At 34.6% G+C, this 18,561-nt stretch overlaps 1 protein-coding gene and 1 pseudogene across 4 annotated transcripts in view; both read left to right on the top strand.

Annotated features, from left to right (window-relative positions):
* PIBF1 (progesterone immunomodulatory binding factor 1) overlaps positions 1-18,046 on the top strand; it is a 152,077-nt gene extending 134,031 nt beyond the window's left edge. For 3 of the 4 annotated variants that reach the window (XM_011369783.2, XM_011369782.2, XM_011369781.2), the window contains 2 exons: positions 5,926-6,099; positions 17,757-18,046. In XM_011369783.2, the coding sequence (XP_011368085.1) occupies positions 5,926-6,099; positions 17,757-17,807 (225 nt within the window). In that variant the 3' untranslated portion in view covers positions 17,808-18,046. Of the gene's footprint in view, positions 1-5,925; positions 6,100-17,756 lie in introns of those variants that run through there. The other variant, XR_002782643.1, reaches the window with a different exon arrangement.
* On the top strand, positions 174-292 carry LOC111745446 (annotated as a pseudogene).
* Positions 18,047-18,561: the final 515 nt, after the last annotated feature.

Here is an 18,561-nt window from a genome sequence, read left to right as displayed (position 1 = left end):
TTAAATGGATGACTATATGGCATATTATATCTCAATAAAACTTTTAAAAATTAACATTGCGAAAATGTTGATAGTTGTTAAAGTTGGGCAGTGGAAACTGAAGGCGCAATATGCTATGTTCTTTGTGTCTCTGAAAATTGCCATAATAAAATGTTTTTTAAATACCCTTTTAAGTCTACGGCCTTGCTACCCTGAACAAACCCGATCCCGTCTGATCTCAGAAGCTAAGCAGGGTCGGATCTGGTTAGTACTTGCATGGGAGACCATCTAGGAAGACCAGGTGCTGTAGGCATCAAAAATAAAAAACAAAAATAAAACATTAAGGGATTGTAAGCTGACAAGGTCCTTGCAATCTGTGAGGTCAACCAAGGGTTGCCTCGCCTAAAAAATAAATATATACATACATACCCTTTTAGATGAAGTTTAAATACTGTATGTATTGTTTTAAATAAGGTTAGTTTTTACCCTCAAGTAGAAATGATGCACAGAACCATCTAACGTATTAGTCATGATACTTTGTTATGCTTATATAAAAGCACTTACATTTACCCTCCAGTGCAATACATAGTTTGCATTATACTTGTCAGAGCTATTTTCATCAAGAAATGCCATCTATGCGTCCCCTTGCCAACATCTTTGCAGAGTTTACAACTTTCAGCAATTTATTGGCATGAACTATGCAATACTGTTAAGCAGCTGCTCTGCAGTTGAGCTGTTTTGATATGCCACCACTCCACACAAATAGTTTATATTAAATGGCCAAGATATGTGCTTTTGGATACAGGAGGGAAATATATCTTTTTCATAGATGTTATTTGTACAATAACAATCATCATCATCATTATCATCATCTGGAGGTTTCATAAGAATGTTCTTGCCCTTAACTCTTTCATTTTCAAGAGTAATTATTGTACTGCAATGTGGTTATTATTGTTTGGTTTGGTTTTATCCTAAGTCTTAATTATATGATCAGACATAATTCTACATTTATTAATTTTAATAAATGGTTCATTCATTCGTGAAGTTACTGTAATTTTCTTATGTATTTGATATACCAGAATTATATCATTTATACTATTAGCTTTTTGAAAATGAATATGAAGTCACATCAGAATTAATGAATATTATTATAAATTAGACTATGTTATAGAATAGTATTTAAAGGTCTCAAAAAGTGGTCAAAAGATAAAGAGGATTGGGGCATGGCACTTTTGCAGTATTTGAATTTTAAAATAAACCAGTAATTCTATAATCTAAAAAAAAAACGAATTTAAAAATATTTTTTTTAAAATGGTTTCTAAAGTAATGGAAAATTTGCTAGGAATAGGCTAGAACTGTTCAAAATGAAGGGGCTCCAGCTTAAGACACTGCTCATTTTGTCATTTTGAGGAAAAGAGCCTACTTTCTGCCTGAGGACCCTAGAGTAAAATCTGTTAGACAGATTTTCTCGTCCACCGGTACAGATATTGTACTCCACTCTCTCATTCTGTTGTTATGAATGGCCCATAACAACAGAAAGAAAACATTTAATCTGCTCTTTGTTCATAAGTTGGAACACATAACCAAAGACCATCAGAAACTGGAAGAAAATTAATAGTTCTTATTAAGTATTGTAATTAGTTTCTTCAGAAAGGTTTGAGAAAATAGTCTTTTTATAAAATAGAAACAGTTGACGAAAAAATTGTGATAGTTTAGAAATTGTTAAAATCAAAATCATGAAGTTATTATCAGTAAAAATGCCAGTAGAGGGATGTGAGGAAAAGTAACGCACTCTCCTGAAACTCAGAAAAAGGTTAAAAGATGAAATTAATAGGGTACAGCTAAACAACATAGAAGATTCCAGTGAGAAAGAAAATATGTACAAATAATCAGCTTGGCGTAATAGTCTTCAGAAATTTAACTTTAGAAGACAGAGATAATACCATCAAAATTCTGAAGGAAAGCACATACGTTCTACCGCAATACCCCCCTAAGAAACTTACTAGATTGTATGCCATCAAAACAGAGAGAGAGAGATTTAAGAAGTAATAAAACTTGTCAAGATGTGGAATAGAAAAGAATTTCAGAATAACAAGTGTACATCATTCTTAAAAACAGTCAGCACAAAATTGATTCTAGCAAACATGATAAGGAAGCTAGGTAATCTTAGGTAATATTTTTTAAGAGGTATATATTGTTTCTATCAACCAAGGAAAAAAAGGCAGGACTCAAAGAAGAAAAAGGAATAATTCTGTAAGAAAGTCGGGATTAAAATAGAAATCGCAGTAAGTGGCATGATTTTGAGCAATAGGTGCAATGTAAGAAAAAGAATCCAGTTGAACTTGGTATTTGAAACACCGTCCTTTGAACATTAGCGGTTCCTTTTCTGTGAATCTAATCACTCTCTCTGCTCTGCAGTGAACAATATTTATAAATCATTAGACAATACTACAAATAATCGTACTGACCAATCAGAAAAGGACAGTTACAGAGCAGAGGACAGCAGAATGAAAAGCTAGGAAAGTGAAATGTAAAAGTCAAGTCCAAATAATAGGAACAGAATCTTAAATAGGAGATGGAACCAGCAATCAGGAGCCAGACAAGAACATGGTAAGAACTAAACCAGGTTAGGAACGAACCAGATTTCAAGATGACTTCATCTTACCAGAGGATTCTGTTTAGTAGTGGTAAATATGTTTTCTAGTTCTTGTATGTTATGGTGGTTTATTTATTTTTGTTTGTTTTGTCACTTTTTGAATTGGGATCTTGTGAATCAGAACCATTTCATTAGGGCAATTAGAGCAGGAAAATTTATGCTAAAAATGGAGGTGAGAGATATATTAAAGTATCTTCATGGTTAGGAAGACTCAACATTATAAAAGGTCTTCCTACGTATGTGTATGTGTATGTATATATATACATACATACACACACACACAGCAAAATCCCGCCCCTATCCCTAAGAATATAGCCCAAAAAATACCTCAGTTATTAAACATTAAAACAGTATGACATAGGTACATGAATAAATAGACCATTGGAATAGAGTTTAATCTAAAAATAAATCATACACTTATGGAAGTTTAGTATATGATGAAGATAGCATCTCAAATTGGTGAGGAAAAAATTATCTCTGTGGTACATAATGTTGTTATTACATAATAGCCATGGGGAAAAAAGATGTCGAATTCACACCTATTACCATAAGCCAGGATAAACTTCAAACAGATGAAAGATCTAAATGTTTGAAAAAGAAAAGAAAAAGAAACCATAAAAGTAACTTGAGGAAAATGGAAGAAGGAACCACGGAGAGAACCCCATAAAATTAAAGATTGACCTATTCAGCTGCATCAGAATCAGAAAGTACAAAGCAAAAAAAAAAAAAAAAAAGTGTGAACAGAGTCAAACAAAAATTAATGGGAAAAATAACTTGTCATTCATTTTACAAAGGGCTAATATCTCTAACATATGAAGAGCTCCTTGAAATGTATAAGAAAATGACCAATCACCCTGTAGGAAAAATAGGTCCAAGATAGTAACAGAAAAGGAACTACCCTTATTGATATGAAAAGCTTCTCAATCCCACAGTAGAAGAAATGCAGAATAAACATACCCAAACACTTCTCAGACTGGCAAAAATCCTAAGAGGTAGCACAAATATATATTTTATTAATTAGGAAACTAAAGGTCATTGAACCAGAATAGATTAAGCCTAAATTTACACAATTACTAATAGGAATAGATGTATCTGACTTCTAACCTAATATTAAAATATTCCCACTACATGTGCTTGGCTTTCCGTGTGTTCAATATATAATGGTATCTTGAATACTATTTGATGTTAAAGTAGAATTTTCTTTACTCAACTTTACCATTGATATGAAAGGGATCATCTAATGATCAGACAATAAAACTGAAGAAAATTGTTCTGCATCTTATTTATATCCATTGTAGCTTTATTATCCTAATAAGAATTTTATGAATTCCGTTGCTTTTAAAGTGTTCCTTACCTAGATTTCCAAAACCGTAGTAACATTATTTAATACCGTCAGTGAATAAAAGCAGTACTTTGACAACACCCTAAGTTGAGGGTGTTGGATAAAGCAAAGCCCCGTGAATTTCCCTTCTGCCTCCTAACCAGCATCAGGGATGATCTGTTTCCTGTAACTGCTCCTATACCAGTAGCAGAGGGAAACCGAAAAGAAACAAAATTATGGCCTCCACGAGGGCACTTAGCGGCCAAAGCCCTCTGCCTAGTACACCTACAACTCCTTCCTTTTCTCCTTTCTCATCCTTGTTGTCCCCCAGTCCCCTTCCCCAAGCAAGTATGATCCCCTTTACCTTACATATCTACAGAAAAGAAATATTTTTTCTTATTATTTTTTTCTCCTCATACCAAGGTATAAAAGTTATTACTCATAAGGAGAGATTCCTTCAGGTAGAAAATTTTCTTTTGATACACTGAGAGACTGTCATCTGCCCTTTCCCTTCTACTTATTGTAGTAAGTAGAATAGGAACTGAAAGCTACCATAACACCAGACATGTTTAACATTAAGTCAGCGATTGTAGATTTCACTGTAGGGGAGCATATAAATGAAATAACATAATCTTGAAGGGAAAAATAGAGCCTTAAAAGGCTCAAATAATAATATATCAGATTGGCAAGTATCTGAGGCATAGCCATTCTCATTTGCATTGGCCTCCCCAGCCCCAGTACTGCAGGAGGGAGAAAGAGGATTCTAGTACCATTTCTTCTAGCTCCTCTCCTGGCCCTAAGATTTATTAAGCTCTGTGGCTTAAACTCAACAGCTCTGTTTTAAAATACCCACTCAAGCTAGATGGTTCTAAATAGAATTAATGACAGCCAGAAAAAAAAAAAAAAAAGGCCTGTAGGAACTTGCTCTGACACAGAGCTGATGTCTATAAACAGATTAGTAGAAGGAAGCAGAACATCTTTCTCTCACCATAAGTTTGTGTCTTGGCATGAAGATGAAATAAAATAATAGGAAAAAAATACTTCTAACACAGCCTACCACTGTTGTACAGATAATAAAGTGAAGGAGAACTTAGTTTGTCCTCTCTCCATGTGCTTGTGTGTGATTAAATTAATTTAGTGATTAATCAAAAATATCCACTAAATAGCGATAGGTTGTACTGGTTTGACTATGGGAAAAAATAAGACAAAATAGACTTGGAGAAAAGAATGAGTGAAAAATTTTATCTGAGTTCTTCAAGAAGTTCAGCATAATAATTCTTAGTTCAGACAGAAACTGGATAAAGCTAAGTCTTGTTTTCATTTGTAAAAGAATAGGGAATAACACGGTTAAAGAAATCCCGAAGCTGTATTAAACTTACTGTTTGAATTGATGGTTAGTAACCAAAAAAAAACTTTTGGACTTTTTTTTTCCCCTGCCATCTTCATATAAGATTTCAAAAGGAAATGGGTAGGTTACGAGGTAGAAAAGAAAAAGTTAAATGCCTAAATAATCGACTTGACAAACGTGTAGAAATATTATAGTGGAAAGTAACTATGCCAGTGGTTCCTAGATTTATCTCTCCCTTAAAATCACCTGGAGATCTTTTAAAATTTCTAAAGCCAAGGCCACACCTCAGCACAGTTATCTCACAATCTCTGGGGGTGGGACACAGGCACCAGTAGTTTTAGAAGCTCCACAGGTGATTCCAATGTGCAGAAAATTTGAGGAACCATTAGACTATAGAATGATATATGTATCATTTATCATACTAAAACTATTAGTGACTGTGAGATTCATATGTCATAATTGTTCATTAATATGTTATTTTCACAACTTTCCTCATCTCTTATATTGCTTCAAATGTTTCTTCTACTTTGAGAATAAAAATACATGCTTTAACATCAATCAGTATTAGTCTACTTACTAAAATCATACTTGCTGTTTTCTTCTATTTTCATATAATAACAGGAATTGGCAGCAATGAAACAGATTGTCACTAATATGCGCAATAAACGTTCTGAGGACACATTACTTCTTACTAAAACGGAATCAAAAAATGTGACAGAAAATCAGAAATCAAAGACTTTGAATGTGCCTACAGAACGTGAAGACAATATATTTATACCCAAACCAACACTCTTTGTAAGTACAAAAAAAAAAGCCTAAGAACTTTAATCTCTCTGATTTTCACTAAATGGTTTACTTGAATTTCTTTCCTCTCATTCATATTGGTTTTAAACAAATTTTAATAGTTTAATGGAAGGGCCTGGAAATATCTGTATTAATCTGTTTTCTGAATGTATATACATAAAACCTATCTTTACAGCTGATAGTTGGGTTTTATATTTTTAGTTAACATAATGGACTTTGCCTAGAAATTAGCCTTAATCTAGCATTTACCTCCTCCAGTCTCCCAGGACTAATTATAGGGCAATCAGAAAGACATTTTATATAAATTTTTAGTTTTATAGAAATAAAAGGGATGCAAAATATCACCTGCCCTCTTTTATTTGTAAAGTAGTATATTCTAAAAGTTTTCTCATAAAGTATAAAACCAATTAACATTAAATGAATTGCTTTTTTAGGTAAAAATGTGTGTACACAGAAAGTAGTTAAAGAACAGGAAATTAGAAAAATTTGAAAATGTTTTAACAAATATAATCACAATAAAAAGACAACAAAATCAAAATAGGAGTGACATTAAATATTTCACTGTACTTTAACATGGTTTCTCATCCATGTTTTAATTTCTTAGAAGAAACATGATTTTTACCATCTGAACATAGACACACTCAAAACCAGAAAGATTTTCTCTGCCATATTCTGATTCAGTGAGTCCCCAGAATCTTAATTTTTTGAAAACTCCCTAGATGATTGTAATAATCGGTCACATATGGGAGCTTCAGATCTAAACTATTTCATTATACATTCAGATAATGCTACTTAAGATCAGTGAGATTACACAGTTCAACCTTTTAAAAAAATGACAATGTTACAATCTAGATGAAATAAGAAAGGGATAATTGTCGTAAGGATCTATGTGGCAGTAATGGAGACTAAGCTGACAGGATGGAGAAAACAGGAAGCCTAGATTGACCAGCCTGGGGACAAGGCCACTATATGGATTTCTGCAGCAGAGTCCATGGATTTTTTTCCTGTAGTGGTATATCACCTCCTCTTTGTTTCTCTCCTAGTTTCTGCTTACTCATAGTTTCCACTTCCTCATCAACTTGCTCACGGCCCCTTGTCTTGAGACATGTTTCTCTGCATTCTTCCCACATCTCTTATAATCTAGTTCTTATTGTGTTCCCCACGAGCAAGAATGTAATTGGTATAGCTCATCCTTGTTGGGTGATACCCCTTTATGGCAAGACTTATGAAGGTTATTAGCCAGCCTGCTGAATGGCTGCCCTTATTAGCAAGCAGGGGTCACATGTTACCAAATGAAGCTGCCTAGGGCTATTTATTCGGAAGGACCTTGAGTAAGTTTTCCTCTGAAAGTGGGCTGAACTTATGGCAAACACTATGATATGTCTATTATAATCTGCAGGAAGAGCGCAGACAGAATATATAGATGTTAATGGGAAACATAAAGTCAGATGGAAACCACAAGACAACAGCCAAAGACTTAAAGCCTATCACACTTTCTGATCTGCTTTTCTGACCTTTCTCTGTTCCAAGCAATGAACTGTTCTTTCTTACCCCGACATCGAACATTTCTTAGCTTGGTAACCTGATTCTGATATCCTAAAATCCTGATTGTAACCAGTACATAAGTAATAGTAAGATTTCTCCAGTACCTCAAGATATTATGCAGTGAGAATAAAAATATGAAGATTCAAAATATAAAGTATTAATTGGATAGGTTTTATGCCCTTCTTTATGCATATCTATATTTTCTCCTACAATAAACTATACCTTGCATAAGAGAAGATTTTTCAGAGGCATGAGTTCAGCTATGTCCTAATGAAAACCGAGAGATAATACTGTAAACCAGTCAAGTGAAGACTATGTGCTAATAATGCAGAATTAGACATGTGAACTGACTGGGTCACCTGGGACAAGCCATTTAAGTGCTCAGTGCTGGTTCTTCTCTGTAAAATTAAGTAATTTATATGATATGAAGTCCAGACTTCTTTTTTACTAACATGCTATGATTCTCTTATGGCATCATAATTTTTAGTTATTATTTTGAATCTTTTCAATTTTCCATAACAGTATTTTCCTTAAATCTTCTCTGATCTTGCTAATTAGGAATTTATAATGCAAATGTTTGAAAATAACATATAATCATTTCATAATCTTATGGTTTTATAGCTAAAATGGAAACATTGCTAATTTACCTCCAAATCCTTTGGCTGAATTATTTGCTGTTAGTATTTTCCTTCATATTAAATTTAATAATGGGTGGATAGATGGACACATGTTTATATATGCATTAAAAATATGAAGAAAGCACAAAACTACTGTTAACTGGACAATGGAGTGGAAGTAGAACTATGATAATAAAGGAGGAGGAATAAGAGCGTGAGACATTTTTCCTTACATACTTTTATAGTCATATGACTTTTGCAGTACTCATGTCATATTTATATATGAAGGCAACCCCAAAAGGTGCATTTTATGGAAAAGCTCTGGCCATTGAAATTACAGATTTAGCCAAGTTGTTTTTTAGGCATTTAGTGCACCAACAGAGACTAGTTTAAACCATAGAATGTCAGTGCTTGAAGGACAGAAGCCATATTTCCTTTGTCTTGCAGAGCACATGAACAAAGCAGATAGTCAATAAATATTTGCTAAAGATAAAAATTCAGTTCGATAAGTATATATTGACTATATGCAAGAACCTGTGCTAAACATTATAGAATATCTGCTCATTAAGATACAGAGTCAGCTTTAAAGATGCTTCTCCTCCAGGATCAAGGATAAATAAATAACAGTGGTATAAGATGAGATCAAGTGGAGTTCTTTAAAGGAAATACAAACTACTATGGAAATTCAAAGAAAGATAGATGCTGTGATACTGAATGGCTTCTGGAACAAGAAAGTATTTGAGGTTGACCTTGAGGAATATCTAGGAGTTTGACAGGTGACAATGAGGGTTAAAGAGTAAGAAATTCCAAAGGCTGAGAAAGTATAATGCTCACAAAATATTTTCTGATTTTTGCTCCTTTTCATTATTCATGAATAGATAGGATAATATGTATTTTCTATATCTGGGCTTTTTTTCTCTTTTTACTACACTCTTTTGCCTAACTTCAGCCATTTCACCATTCACTAACACTTTCACTTAGAAAAAGAGGAATACAGTAGGTAGGATATACGTAGGATAGTCAAATTCATAGAGGCAGAAAGCAGAATGATGGTCTCCAGGGACTAGGGGGAATGGGGAGTTATCGTTTAATGGGTACAGAGTTTCAGTTATGCGAGGTGAAAAGAGTTCTGCGGTTGGATGGTAGTGATGGTAGCATAGTGCGAATGTGCTAATGTCACTGGACTGGACTCTTAAAATGGTTAAGATGGTAAATTTTATGTTATGAGTATATTACCATAATTTTTTAAAATTTTTTTAAGTAAATGGGTTATAAAAACAGTTTTTCTCATTACTCATAAGGAAAAGTTTATAATTTCATCAAAAATGGATTTAGTAGTTATCTGTAATATATAATATAATGAATACAATTGGATGTATTCAGGCAAATGACACAGAATGCCACACTGGGGTAGCATTACCACAGGATCATGTCCTAACTCTGCACCTCCCACCATTTTTCACATCATGACACACCTAGAAAAGTATATTTATATGGCGCACCAGGGCAAATGAACTTTGCTGGTAGATTGACGGGGCTCCAGCCATCTCTGGGAGTTGAGGGGATCAGTAGCTCATCATACCTACAACGCTTTCTTGTCACATTTGTTTGGAAGCGCTGGTCTCACTTTTTAAAGTTGAATCTAGATTTATCTCACCAAAGCATGCTCAGACCTCAAGATATCTAGCTATGTACATTTACATTTTAAAAAGTAATTTTTCAATTTCTAGTGTCAGAAATACAGTTGAAACCTCTTCCTCATGTAATTGATCTGGTAAGCTAAATTGGAAAGAAGAATTTCTTAATGAGCATGGGAGTAAGGCAGTGAGGGTTGGATGACGTGCGCCATGCCTGTTTAGCTGGTGGGAAGGCCGGGTCAGCTAGACTCACTTCAGTTGGGCCCTGCCTCCGAGGACTCATCAGAACAAAGTAATTATATCTACTAAACATAGTCTTTCTGTAGAAAAGTGACAGGAGTTGAAAACTAAGAGATTTTTAATTTCTAGCTCTTTTTCTAGAATCCAGGAATAATCCACCAGGCTTACTATCAGTCATCATTCTTTTTCATTTTTACATGCTTTCTCAGTATGTTATAACCCCCAAGTTATGTGTTAATGTTTTAGTTGGCTAATTCTGGATGACACAAGGGTACCTGTCTTATTAGTTATTTGTCTCCAATATCACATTGTAACATGATCAATTACTCCTGGTAGGTTTCTAATCAATCCTGTCCTTTGTTTCTTCCACAGCCCTCTGAGCTCTTTCCTAAAAACAGTTTACTTTGGAGCCTGTTAACACTCTACTAACCTAGGTTTTCATTCACTTGTACTATTTCTTTATAAAACTACAAATATAATTAACCTAAATCGGCACATAAAAATTTTAGTAAAAAATTTTTTTTAAGCGAGGCAACCCTTGGTCAACCTCACAGTTTGCAAGGACCTTACAATCAGCTTACAATCCTTTATCTTTTATTTTTTTTGTATTTTATTTTTTACGTCTGTAGCACCTGGTCTTCCTAGGTGGACTCCCATCCAAGTACTAACCAGGCCCAACCCTGCTTAGCTTCTGAGATCATACAGGATTGGGCTTGTTCGGGGTGGGATGGCCATTGCAGTACATAAAAATGTAAGCAGTGTTTCCAATGTAAAAGGTTATTTTTAAGTAATTTACATCTCATAATGTGCATATGGGTTCATATAATGGAGTTTATAAGAGCCTTAAAAAAATAATCAAAGAATGTCATCAAATTGAAAAAAAAATAATCGGAAATATGAAGTAGTCAGAAAATAAGGGCCTTCCTCAGTTAAAAGGTTAACTGTTAATAACTGAAAAGGCATAAGAAAATTTGTTGCATAAAACACCATTTTATGAGTATGAAGGGTAAATAACCTTATTAAGGTAGTAATATAAAAGAAACAATTCTGTTTAAATAAGTAAAAGTGGAATTGACAAAATAAAAAGCAGTTAATTGTGTATCTGATTTGTTTTATTGTGCCCACTTTATTTAACAGTCATCTATCAGGAGTCAGCAAATTTTTCTTCAGAGAGCAAGACAGTAAATATTTCAAGCTTGTGAGCCATATACAGTGTCTGTTGCATATTCTGTTTGTTTTTATCTTTCTTTAAAAATGTCAAATCCATTCTTAGAGGATAATCTATATAAAAACAGCCCAGGGACCATAATTTGCCAATCTGTGATCTAGCTTATGTGTCTTGCTCAATACTAATCAGGAGTGGTAAAGGCCTAGAAAACAACAGTATCTGTAATTTAGGGCTGTCACCTACAGATATTACCTTACTGTAAATCATCTAGGAATGAAGAGTATACATCTCATGAGAATCAGAATTCAACTTTCCAGAGTCACTGTTATCTATCTACATTGGAATTTGTTTGAATTTTGGTCCTGATTAGATACTGATGTAAATGAGAAATCACTGTGACATAGTCTGCCCTAATGTAACTAACAGATAACTGGAATTTCAGACAGTAATGTGACCGAGGGCAGAGGTTTACCAATGGAAAGATTGAACATATCAGTAAATTCGGATTTATAGAGCAGGATATGTTATTTCTATGTCTTATTGATTGTTGTCACTTCCTGTCAGTAATTGCAGTGTTGTTTAGAACCATAAATACTTTCCACTATGCTTATAAAAGGTGATGTTGTCTGATTGGTTGGAGCCATATTACTATAATGACATTTTCTTTCATATTACCTAAGAGAAACTCTTGAATATAGACTCTTGTGAAACCTTGTGTCCAGACTTAAATAATACTGACAGGCTTCTGTCATAGCAACCAAAACAATATTCATTCATTGATTCAAAAAATGTTTATCGAGCACCTATGTCAAGCATTGTTCTAGGCAGAAAGGACATAAAAATTTCTACCTCCATGAAGTTTACATTCTTGGATGAATGTAGACTACACACCAACAAACAAACCAAAAAACAAATTGTTTTTTGTAGGTAGGAAGTGAGAACATGACAAATGCTATGGAGAAAGACAAAACAGAGACGGGGGTGAGGAGTAACAGGGATGACCTATTTAAGATGACACTTAAGTAGAAAACCTGAAGGAAGAGCACATGCTCAAGATTGTCGAGCAGCAGCTGGCTTTTGCTAGATCTTATTATCTTGAGGAAATTTTAAATGTTGCTAGACCCAGGTAAAAATAGATTCTGATAGAAACTTGCTTTGCTAGTGAATATGAAATTATGTCTTACTACTTCCTTTTTCCTATTTAAGATAGAATACAAAATATATAATAAAGTAATGTAACTTTTTAACAGAGCAATCCAAGTAGCTAACATTGGAAACAATACACTTTTTCAGTATTGCTACCATTTCTCAAAACATTTTTTTAAATGCTCCTGGTTTTGTTTCTCCTTCATTGTGATTAAAAATGCCATAAAATTTACCATCATACTCATTTTTAAGTGTACAATTTAATAGTGTTATGTATATTCATATTCTTGTGAGACAGATCTTCAGAACTTTTTCATCTGGCAAAACTGGACTCTGTACCCCTTTGGCAGCAGCTCCCCCCACCCCAGTTTCTGGTAACCCACCATTCTACATTTCTATGAACTTAACTACTTTAGGTATACCTCATATAGGTGAAGGCATACAGCATTTGATTTTTGTGTGTGTGTGACTGGCTTGTTTCACTTAGCATAATGTCCTCAAGGTTCTTTTATGTTGTATCTCAAAACATTTTGGAATTCCTTTTATGGAATTAATTGTCTTTTGAGTCTCTGGCACGTTCTTTTGAAGATAGTCATTTATTTAAGCCTTATTCCAAGCACAGAGTGCCCTTAAGTGCCCCAGAGTCTAATGGAAGCTGTGTATCATACAATACAGTATGGTTAGTACTAAATAAGAGGCAAGTACAGAATAATGTAAGGGTCACATCTGTGTTCTGAGACCCGGACGGCAGCAAAGATGAATTAGAGGAATGGAAGGAAAGTGGCAACAGACTTTCATACTAATTCAGACAAATTTCAAAGGTTATGAAGGTGGAGGTGGAGAAGAAAGAAGCGGCAGCTCTAGGGATGCTATGCATATTTGCCTCTTGGAGATATGGGAAAAAATGAGATTCCGTAGGACAAGATTTGAAAATTAAGTGCTTCCAAGTATTAGTTATGATAAACTGTGAATACCACAGAAAATTATTTTAAAATATAGTCATTGAAGTTTTTTTGGAATCATAATCAGAAAAAGTTATAAAATATCACATGTTTAAAAACATAAGTTTAGGCTAAAAAATATTGAATATTCAAAAACCTAATATCAAATTGTATCCAGTGTCAGAATTGTAGATGATACAGGAATCAGCAGTCAATACTCTCATTAATATATAAAACATTAAGATTAAAAATGGCAAGAGAAATAAATTTATTCATTTAACCAACATTTATTGAACATTATTTTATGACTTCAAGGAATGCAGTTTATTGAGTGACTGATTCAAGTAAACAGTTGTAATAATTTTTTAATAAGTTAAGTATCAAAGGCTTTAAGTTCTTGAAAGGAACACTAAAGAAGCCTTGAAGTATCAGAGCAGGCTTCTTAGGGGAGGTGACTTTTGAGCTGAGTCTGGAAAAAGAAATAGGAGTGAGTTCTTCAGGCAGAGAACATCAAGCAGGAAATACTATTCATAGTTAGCATTCATTAAGGGCTAAGGGCTTTTACATTCACTCTTTCATTTCATTCTCTCAACACCCTCTGATGTAGGTTACTATATCAGTCAAGGTCCTTTCACCAAACAGATGTCTTGTTCTGAAGGGACCGTTTGCAAGAAAATGGAAACCAAGTGATGATGAACATTTCAGGACTAGTGACTGTGCAGAGCTATAATCACTCCATGGTCTCAAAGGCCAGGAGAGGGATTGGAGCTTTCTTATGGAAACTGATCTTCCGTAGAAGAATTTAGCTACTACCACACCATGGCCAGGCAAAGACAGAGCTGGGGAGTAAATATCCCAATTTTTTTCTCCTACCTAAAAGCCCGCTGTGCATCCCAATAACTAAACCTAATCAGAAACCAGAAGATGCTGCTGACAGTTTCCCTGGGGCACAGAGCAGAGTGGGAAGGGATGAAGAGTAGATTTGAGGGTACCCAGAATATCCAGCAGAGTTATTTTTTATTCTCTCCTTATTACATAGGAGATATCTGAGAAGTCATCAAGTTTCCCAAGTTTACAAATGAGTGGATGGAGCCTATTTCATTCCAGAACTTGTTCTCTATACTGTGGTCAAGCCACAAAAATCAAAGGAAACCTGGCATTGGGTACCTACTACAGGCCAGACACTTTCCTATGTGCTAAAGATACAACATGAAACAAAATAAACACTTAATGTATTTAAGGATGAGTGTCAGTGTCTAGGAATTGTGTTCTACTGCTAATTCAGCAGCCAGAGCAAATGGTTCAGTCTCTCAGATAAAGGCCTGAATATAAGCATTTCAAGACTAGTATGCAGCCCTTTGAAGTCAGCGAGGACCTAAGTTACTTCTGCCTTTCTCTTCAGCCACCCTTAGTATGTGGCTTCTGTCCTCAGAATCACAGTATTGCCTCAGCCATCACATCTGCATTCTAAGCAGGAAACAAGAAAAATGGGGAAAAAAATATCTCCCTTCCTAAAGGACTTTTCCCATAAGTGCTACCCAGCACCTGCTTATGCCCCACTGGCCAGAACCTAGTCAAATGGCCACTCCTAGTAGCAAGGGAGGTTGATTATTGTAGTTTTTACCCAAATGAGCCCATTACTCTCCTAATAAAATCAGAGTTCTCTTATTAAGAAGGGGAAGAGATGTAAGCTATGCAGTCGGCAGGCTCTGTCACAGGGCCTTAATTCATTTTTCTATCCCCATAGCCTAACAGAAGGGCCTGGCACATAGTAGGTGTTCAATAAAGTACTCAACTACAAATAATTTCGTTTACATAAGAGAGTGTCAAGAGATAGGATCAGAGAGCTGAGTGTGAGCCAGATCCTAAGGGTCTCTGTCTTCTAAGTTAAAGTAGTGAGAACATGACAACGAAAGTGCAGTGCCCCCACAAAACCTGGGAACGAGGAACAGCCATAAGCCCTATAGGAGCAAGCTGTCAAATTAACTTAAAATGGTTATGATCAAAGGTCCAAAAAGTCAATTTAATAAAAGTGGAACAGCAGTTAATCCCTAGGACAGAGGTACTTGACTGTGGCAAATCTTCTTCATCAATATATCTGAAGAAAGAATGTATGGGGGCGGGGGAGAGGTGTGGTGTCTACAACGGACTAAATACCAGTAAAAGGAATTAGGAACTGTCTGCCATTGAAATTTTTATACTGACCTTTTTGAGTCTTAAGATTCCTTTTTAATATCAAAAGTTCAATTTAACTTCTTCCCATACACACATAGTAGTAATAAAGCTTTTAGTGTCAGTCATTTGAGAAAATGAAGATGTACAAATTCTAGACCTTTTGCTATAAGCTTGAAGATTTATAGCTTGGTCTATAGAAGTTGCTTTTAGATTTTTGTTTGTCTAGGAGCCACGGTTAAGAAAACCATATTTTTTACATTGTGACCTAGTGATGATTACAGTTTCTCAAAACAGAACTTACCCCTACTATGGCAAGATATTCTGATACTTTCTCTTCCGATGGGCTTAATTTTTTTCCTCAAGTCTGGTCTTTACCCATTAAAATGATTTCCTTACCCATGGGTTGAGACCTACAGTTATTTTTTCTTTCAGTTTCGTTGAGGTATAATTGAAGAGACCTACAGTTTCAAAATCACTAGCACAGGTGTTCTTCTGTGACTGTGATTGTGAGAACCTTAGACTTTTCGATGACTCCCCTTTTCCAGTCACCCAAAACTCTTGATTTTATTATAAGGAACCAAGCCATTCCCAAGTGTTACTCTGACTTTTCCTCATGGTCTGTGACTGTTTAAAAAAAGAGAGAGACTGGCAAAACTAACAGGCATTCCTGGCTAAATGACAATTGCATTTCTCATCACCAGTTAATAAATGAGCATTCTAATTTGTACTTTGGTATCTTTTGGACTGGATTAGCCTCAGCCACCTTTGAATTCTCTTGGTAGACAGTACCTGGCCTTTCCCTACCATGGAAGCTTCTTTCACCTTTAATACTAAGGACTCTGGACTTTCTTTTAAAGAAAAACTTCTGAAGTGTTTTAATGCAGATTTGCATTTTAGAAAGATAAGCTTGGAAAGATTGTGTGTGGACTTTGAATTGAACAGAATAGAGAAGAGCTCCAAATCAGGGTTAGGAAGCTCTTGTAGGAACCAAGCCAGAAATTATAAGAACCCAAGGTAAGCTGATAGGATCAAGATAGGAACAGAATGAGGAGTTAAAAGGATATTTCAGTAAAAGGCAGGGACTGTTTAAAATGGATGTAGCAAGTGAAAAGAAGAACTCTTAAAATGAAGAGAAAGCAAACATTTCTGGTTGAGATGACTGAGCAAAGTATGATACCATTTGACAAGACAGAGAATATGGACAATTAGGGGAGTCCATTTGGACATACTGAATTTTTGTTGCCTGTGGGGACCATATGAAAGTATTTGTAACTCGAATTAGAGGCGGGATGTATAGATGGGGATGGAGGAGAAAGTGGGGGGAAGGGAGTCCACTGGCTTATTTAGCGGTAACTGAAGCTGGTCGAGGGCGTGGGTAAGGCCAAGAAGAGCTGACCGTTGATGTCACTTCCACCATTTTAGTGTATCAGCTATGGCACATAAAACTATTTTAAAAAGGCAAAATTATAAGATATATATGACTACAGCATATATGTGTGTATATTTAGGAATGTGGTCTTTCATAGTTTTAAACAGATATAAGTGGGAAAGCAGTAAACTGCATATTTAATTTATTATAATACATAATATAAGATGCTTTGGAAAGGAGCTCTAAGTGCTTTATTCTGTAAGTCTACCTCCTTGGCTTTTTTGTTACTGTATACAGCCAAGTTCTTTTTAGACTTAAGTGATTTAGCAATAAACCCCAAAAGTGCTCTGGTAAATACTGAGCAATTCAGAAGACCCAAAGCACAATGATTTGGATCTCGTAATTCTTCAATAAATATCTATTGAGTGAATGAATATCCGTGTATAGATAGATAAGACTGACAAAAAAAAAAAAAGAAGCTATATCTTGTTTTTTTTTAATTCTCTTTGAAAATACAAACAATTCATACAACACTCACCTCTGTAGAATATGTTAAATATAGGCTTTGAGCCAGAAAACACAGATGTGTGTTTTTCTCCAGACATACCAGGTGGGAGATTTATTCTGACAAAAGACAAAACCTTTGCCCTTAACTATTCTTCTGAATTAAGAAAAGCAATTATTTACTGTAATCTTACATAAAAAGCCCCAATATGTATTGGTACTTAGTTCTCTGAATCGCCTCTCTTGTCCTCTTAGTAAGCATTTTACTTGATTTTCTTTTTATTCTTTTTTCTTTTTTTTTAACAGACCAAAAAAGAAGCACCTGAGTGGTCTAAGAAACAAAAGATGAAGACCTAGTGTTTTGGATGGATTTGCTGTGTCATTATTTACTCTTGAAGTTCTTTTTCTGGTGAACAAAAAGTTTATCTGAATCATGTGCTTGGCATTTTTAAAATAACTAATTTAAAATTTATTTTAACTGAATGTTAAATTAACAGATTTCAGCATAATCAAATGTATAAAAGTACAAACAATAGTATATCGGTTTTGGTTTATCTGTTTTGTTACAAAAATAAATATATACTCTATGACTTAAATTTTGGGGGCTTTCATAATTCTCAAGGCATTTTAAAGTATATGGCCTACCAATATTTTATGTAGTTATATTGGTGAGTACATTTTCTAACTATATAAATTCAGAGCTTAACATGAATACCAAGACACCTAAATTTTTTAAAATTAAGAATCATTTATGAAATCTACTAGAATACTTGAAATACCCAATAATGTAGTCAGATATCATGTAGGTAGATATTAATTGCTCTTTCTTTTGAGAGACTCTGTTTTTTCTTATATTTCGTATTATAATTAACCAATAAAACCTGGTAGAAAGTCTTTTATTTCATCGATTAAGTTAAAATTTGATGGAAAGTCTCTTGTTACATTAGTCAAAAATATGCTGATTCGAATGCAGTATGGACCAAATTTCTAGTCACTGAAAAAAAAATCAGTAGGATTTTCTCTCTTTCTTATCATAAAGTATGTTCCACGAGATATAATTTAAAGCAAAGGGGTGTGTGTGTGTGTGTGTGTGTGTGTGTGTGTGTGTGTG

Source organism: Pteropus vampyrus, unplaced genomic scaffold, assembly GCF_000151845.1.
Source record: "Pteropus vampyrus isolate Shadow unplaced genomic scaffold, Pvam_2.0 Scaffold155, whole genome shotgun sequence".
Taxonomy (NCBI): Eukaryota; Metazoa; Chordata; class Mammalia; order Chiroptera; family Pteropodidae; genus Pteropus; species Pteropus vampyrus.
The sequence above is the reverse complement of the archived record's forward strand: the minus strand, read 5'-3'. Positions and strand labels throughout refer to the sequence as shown.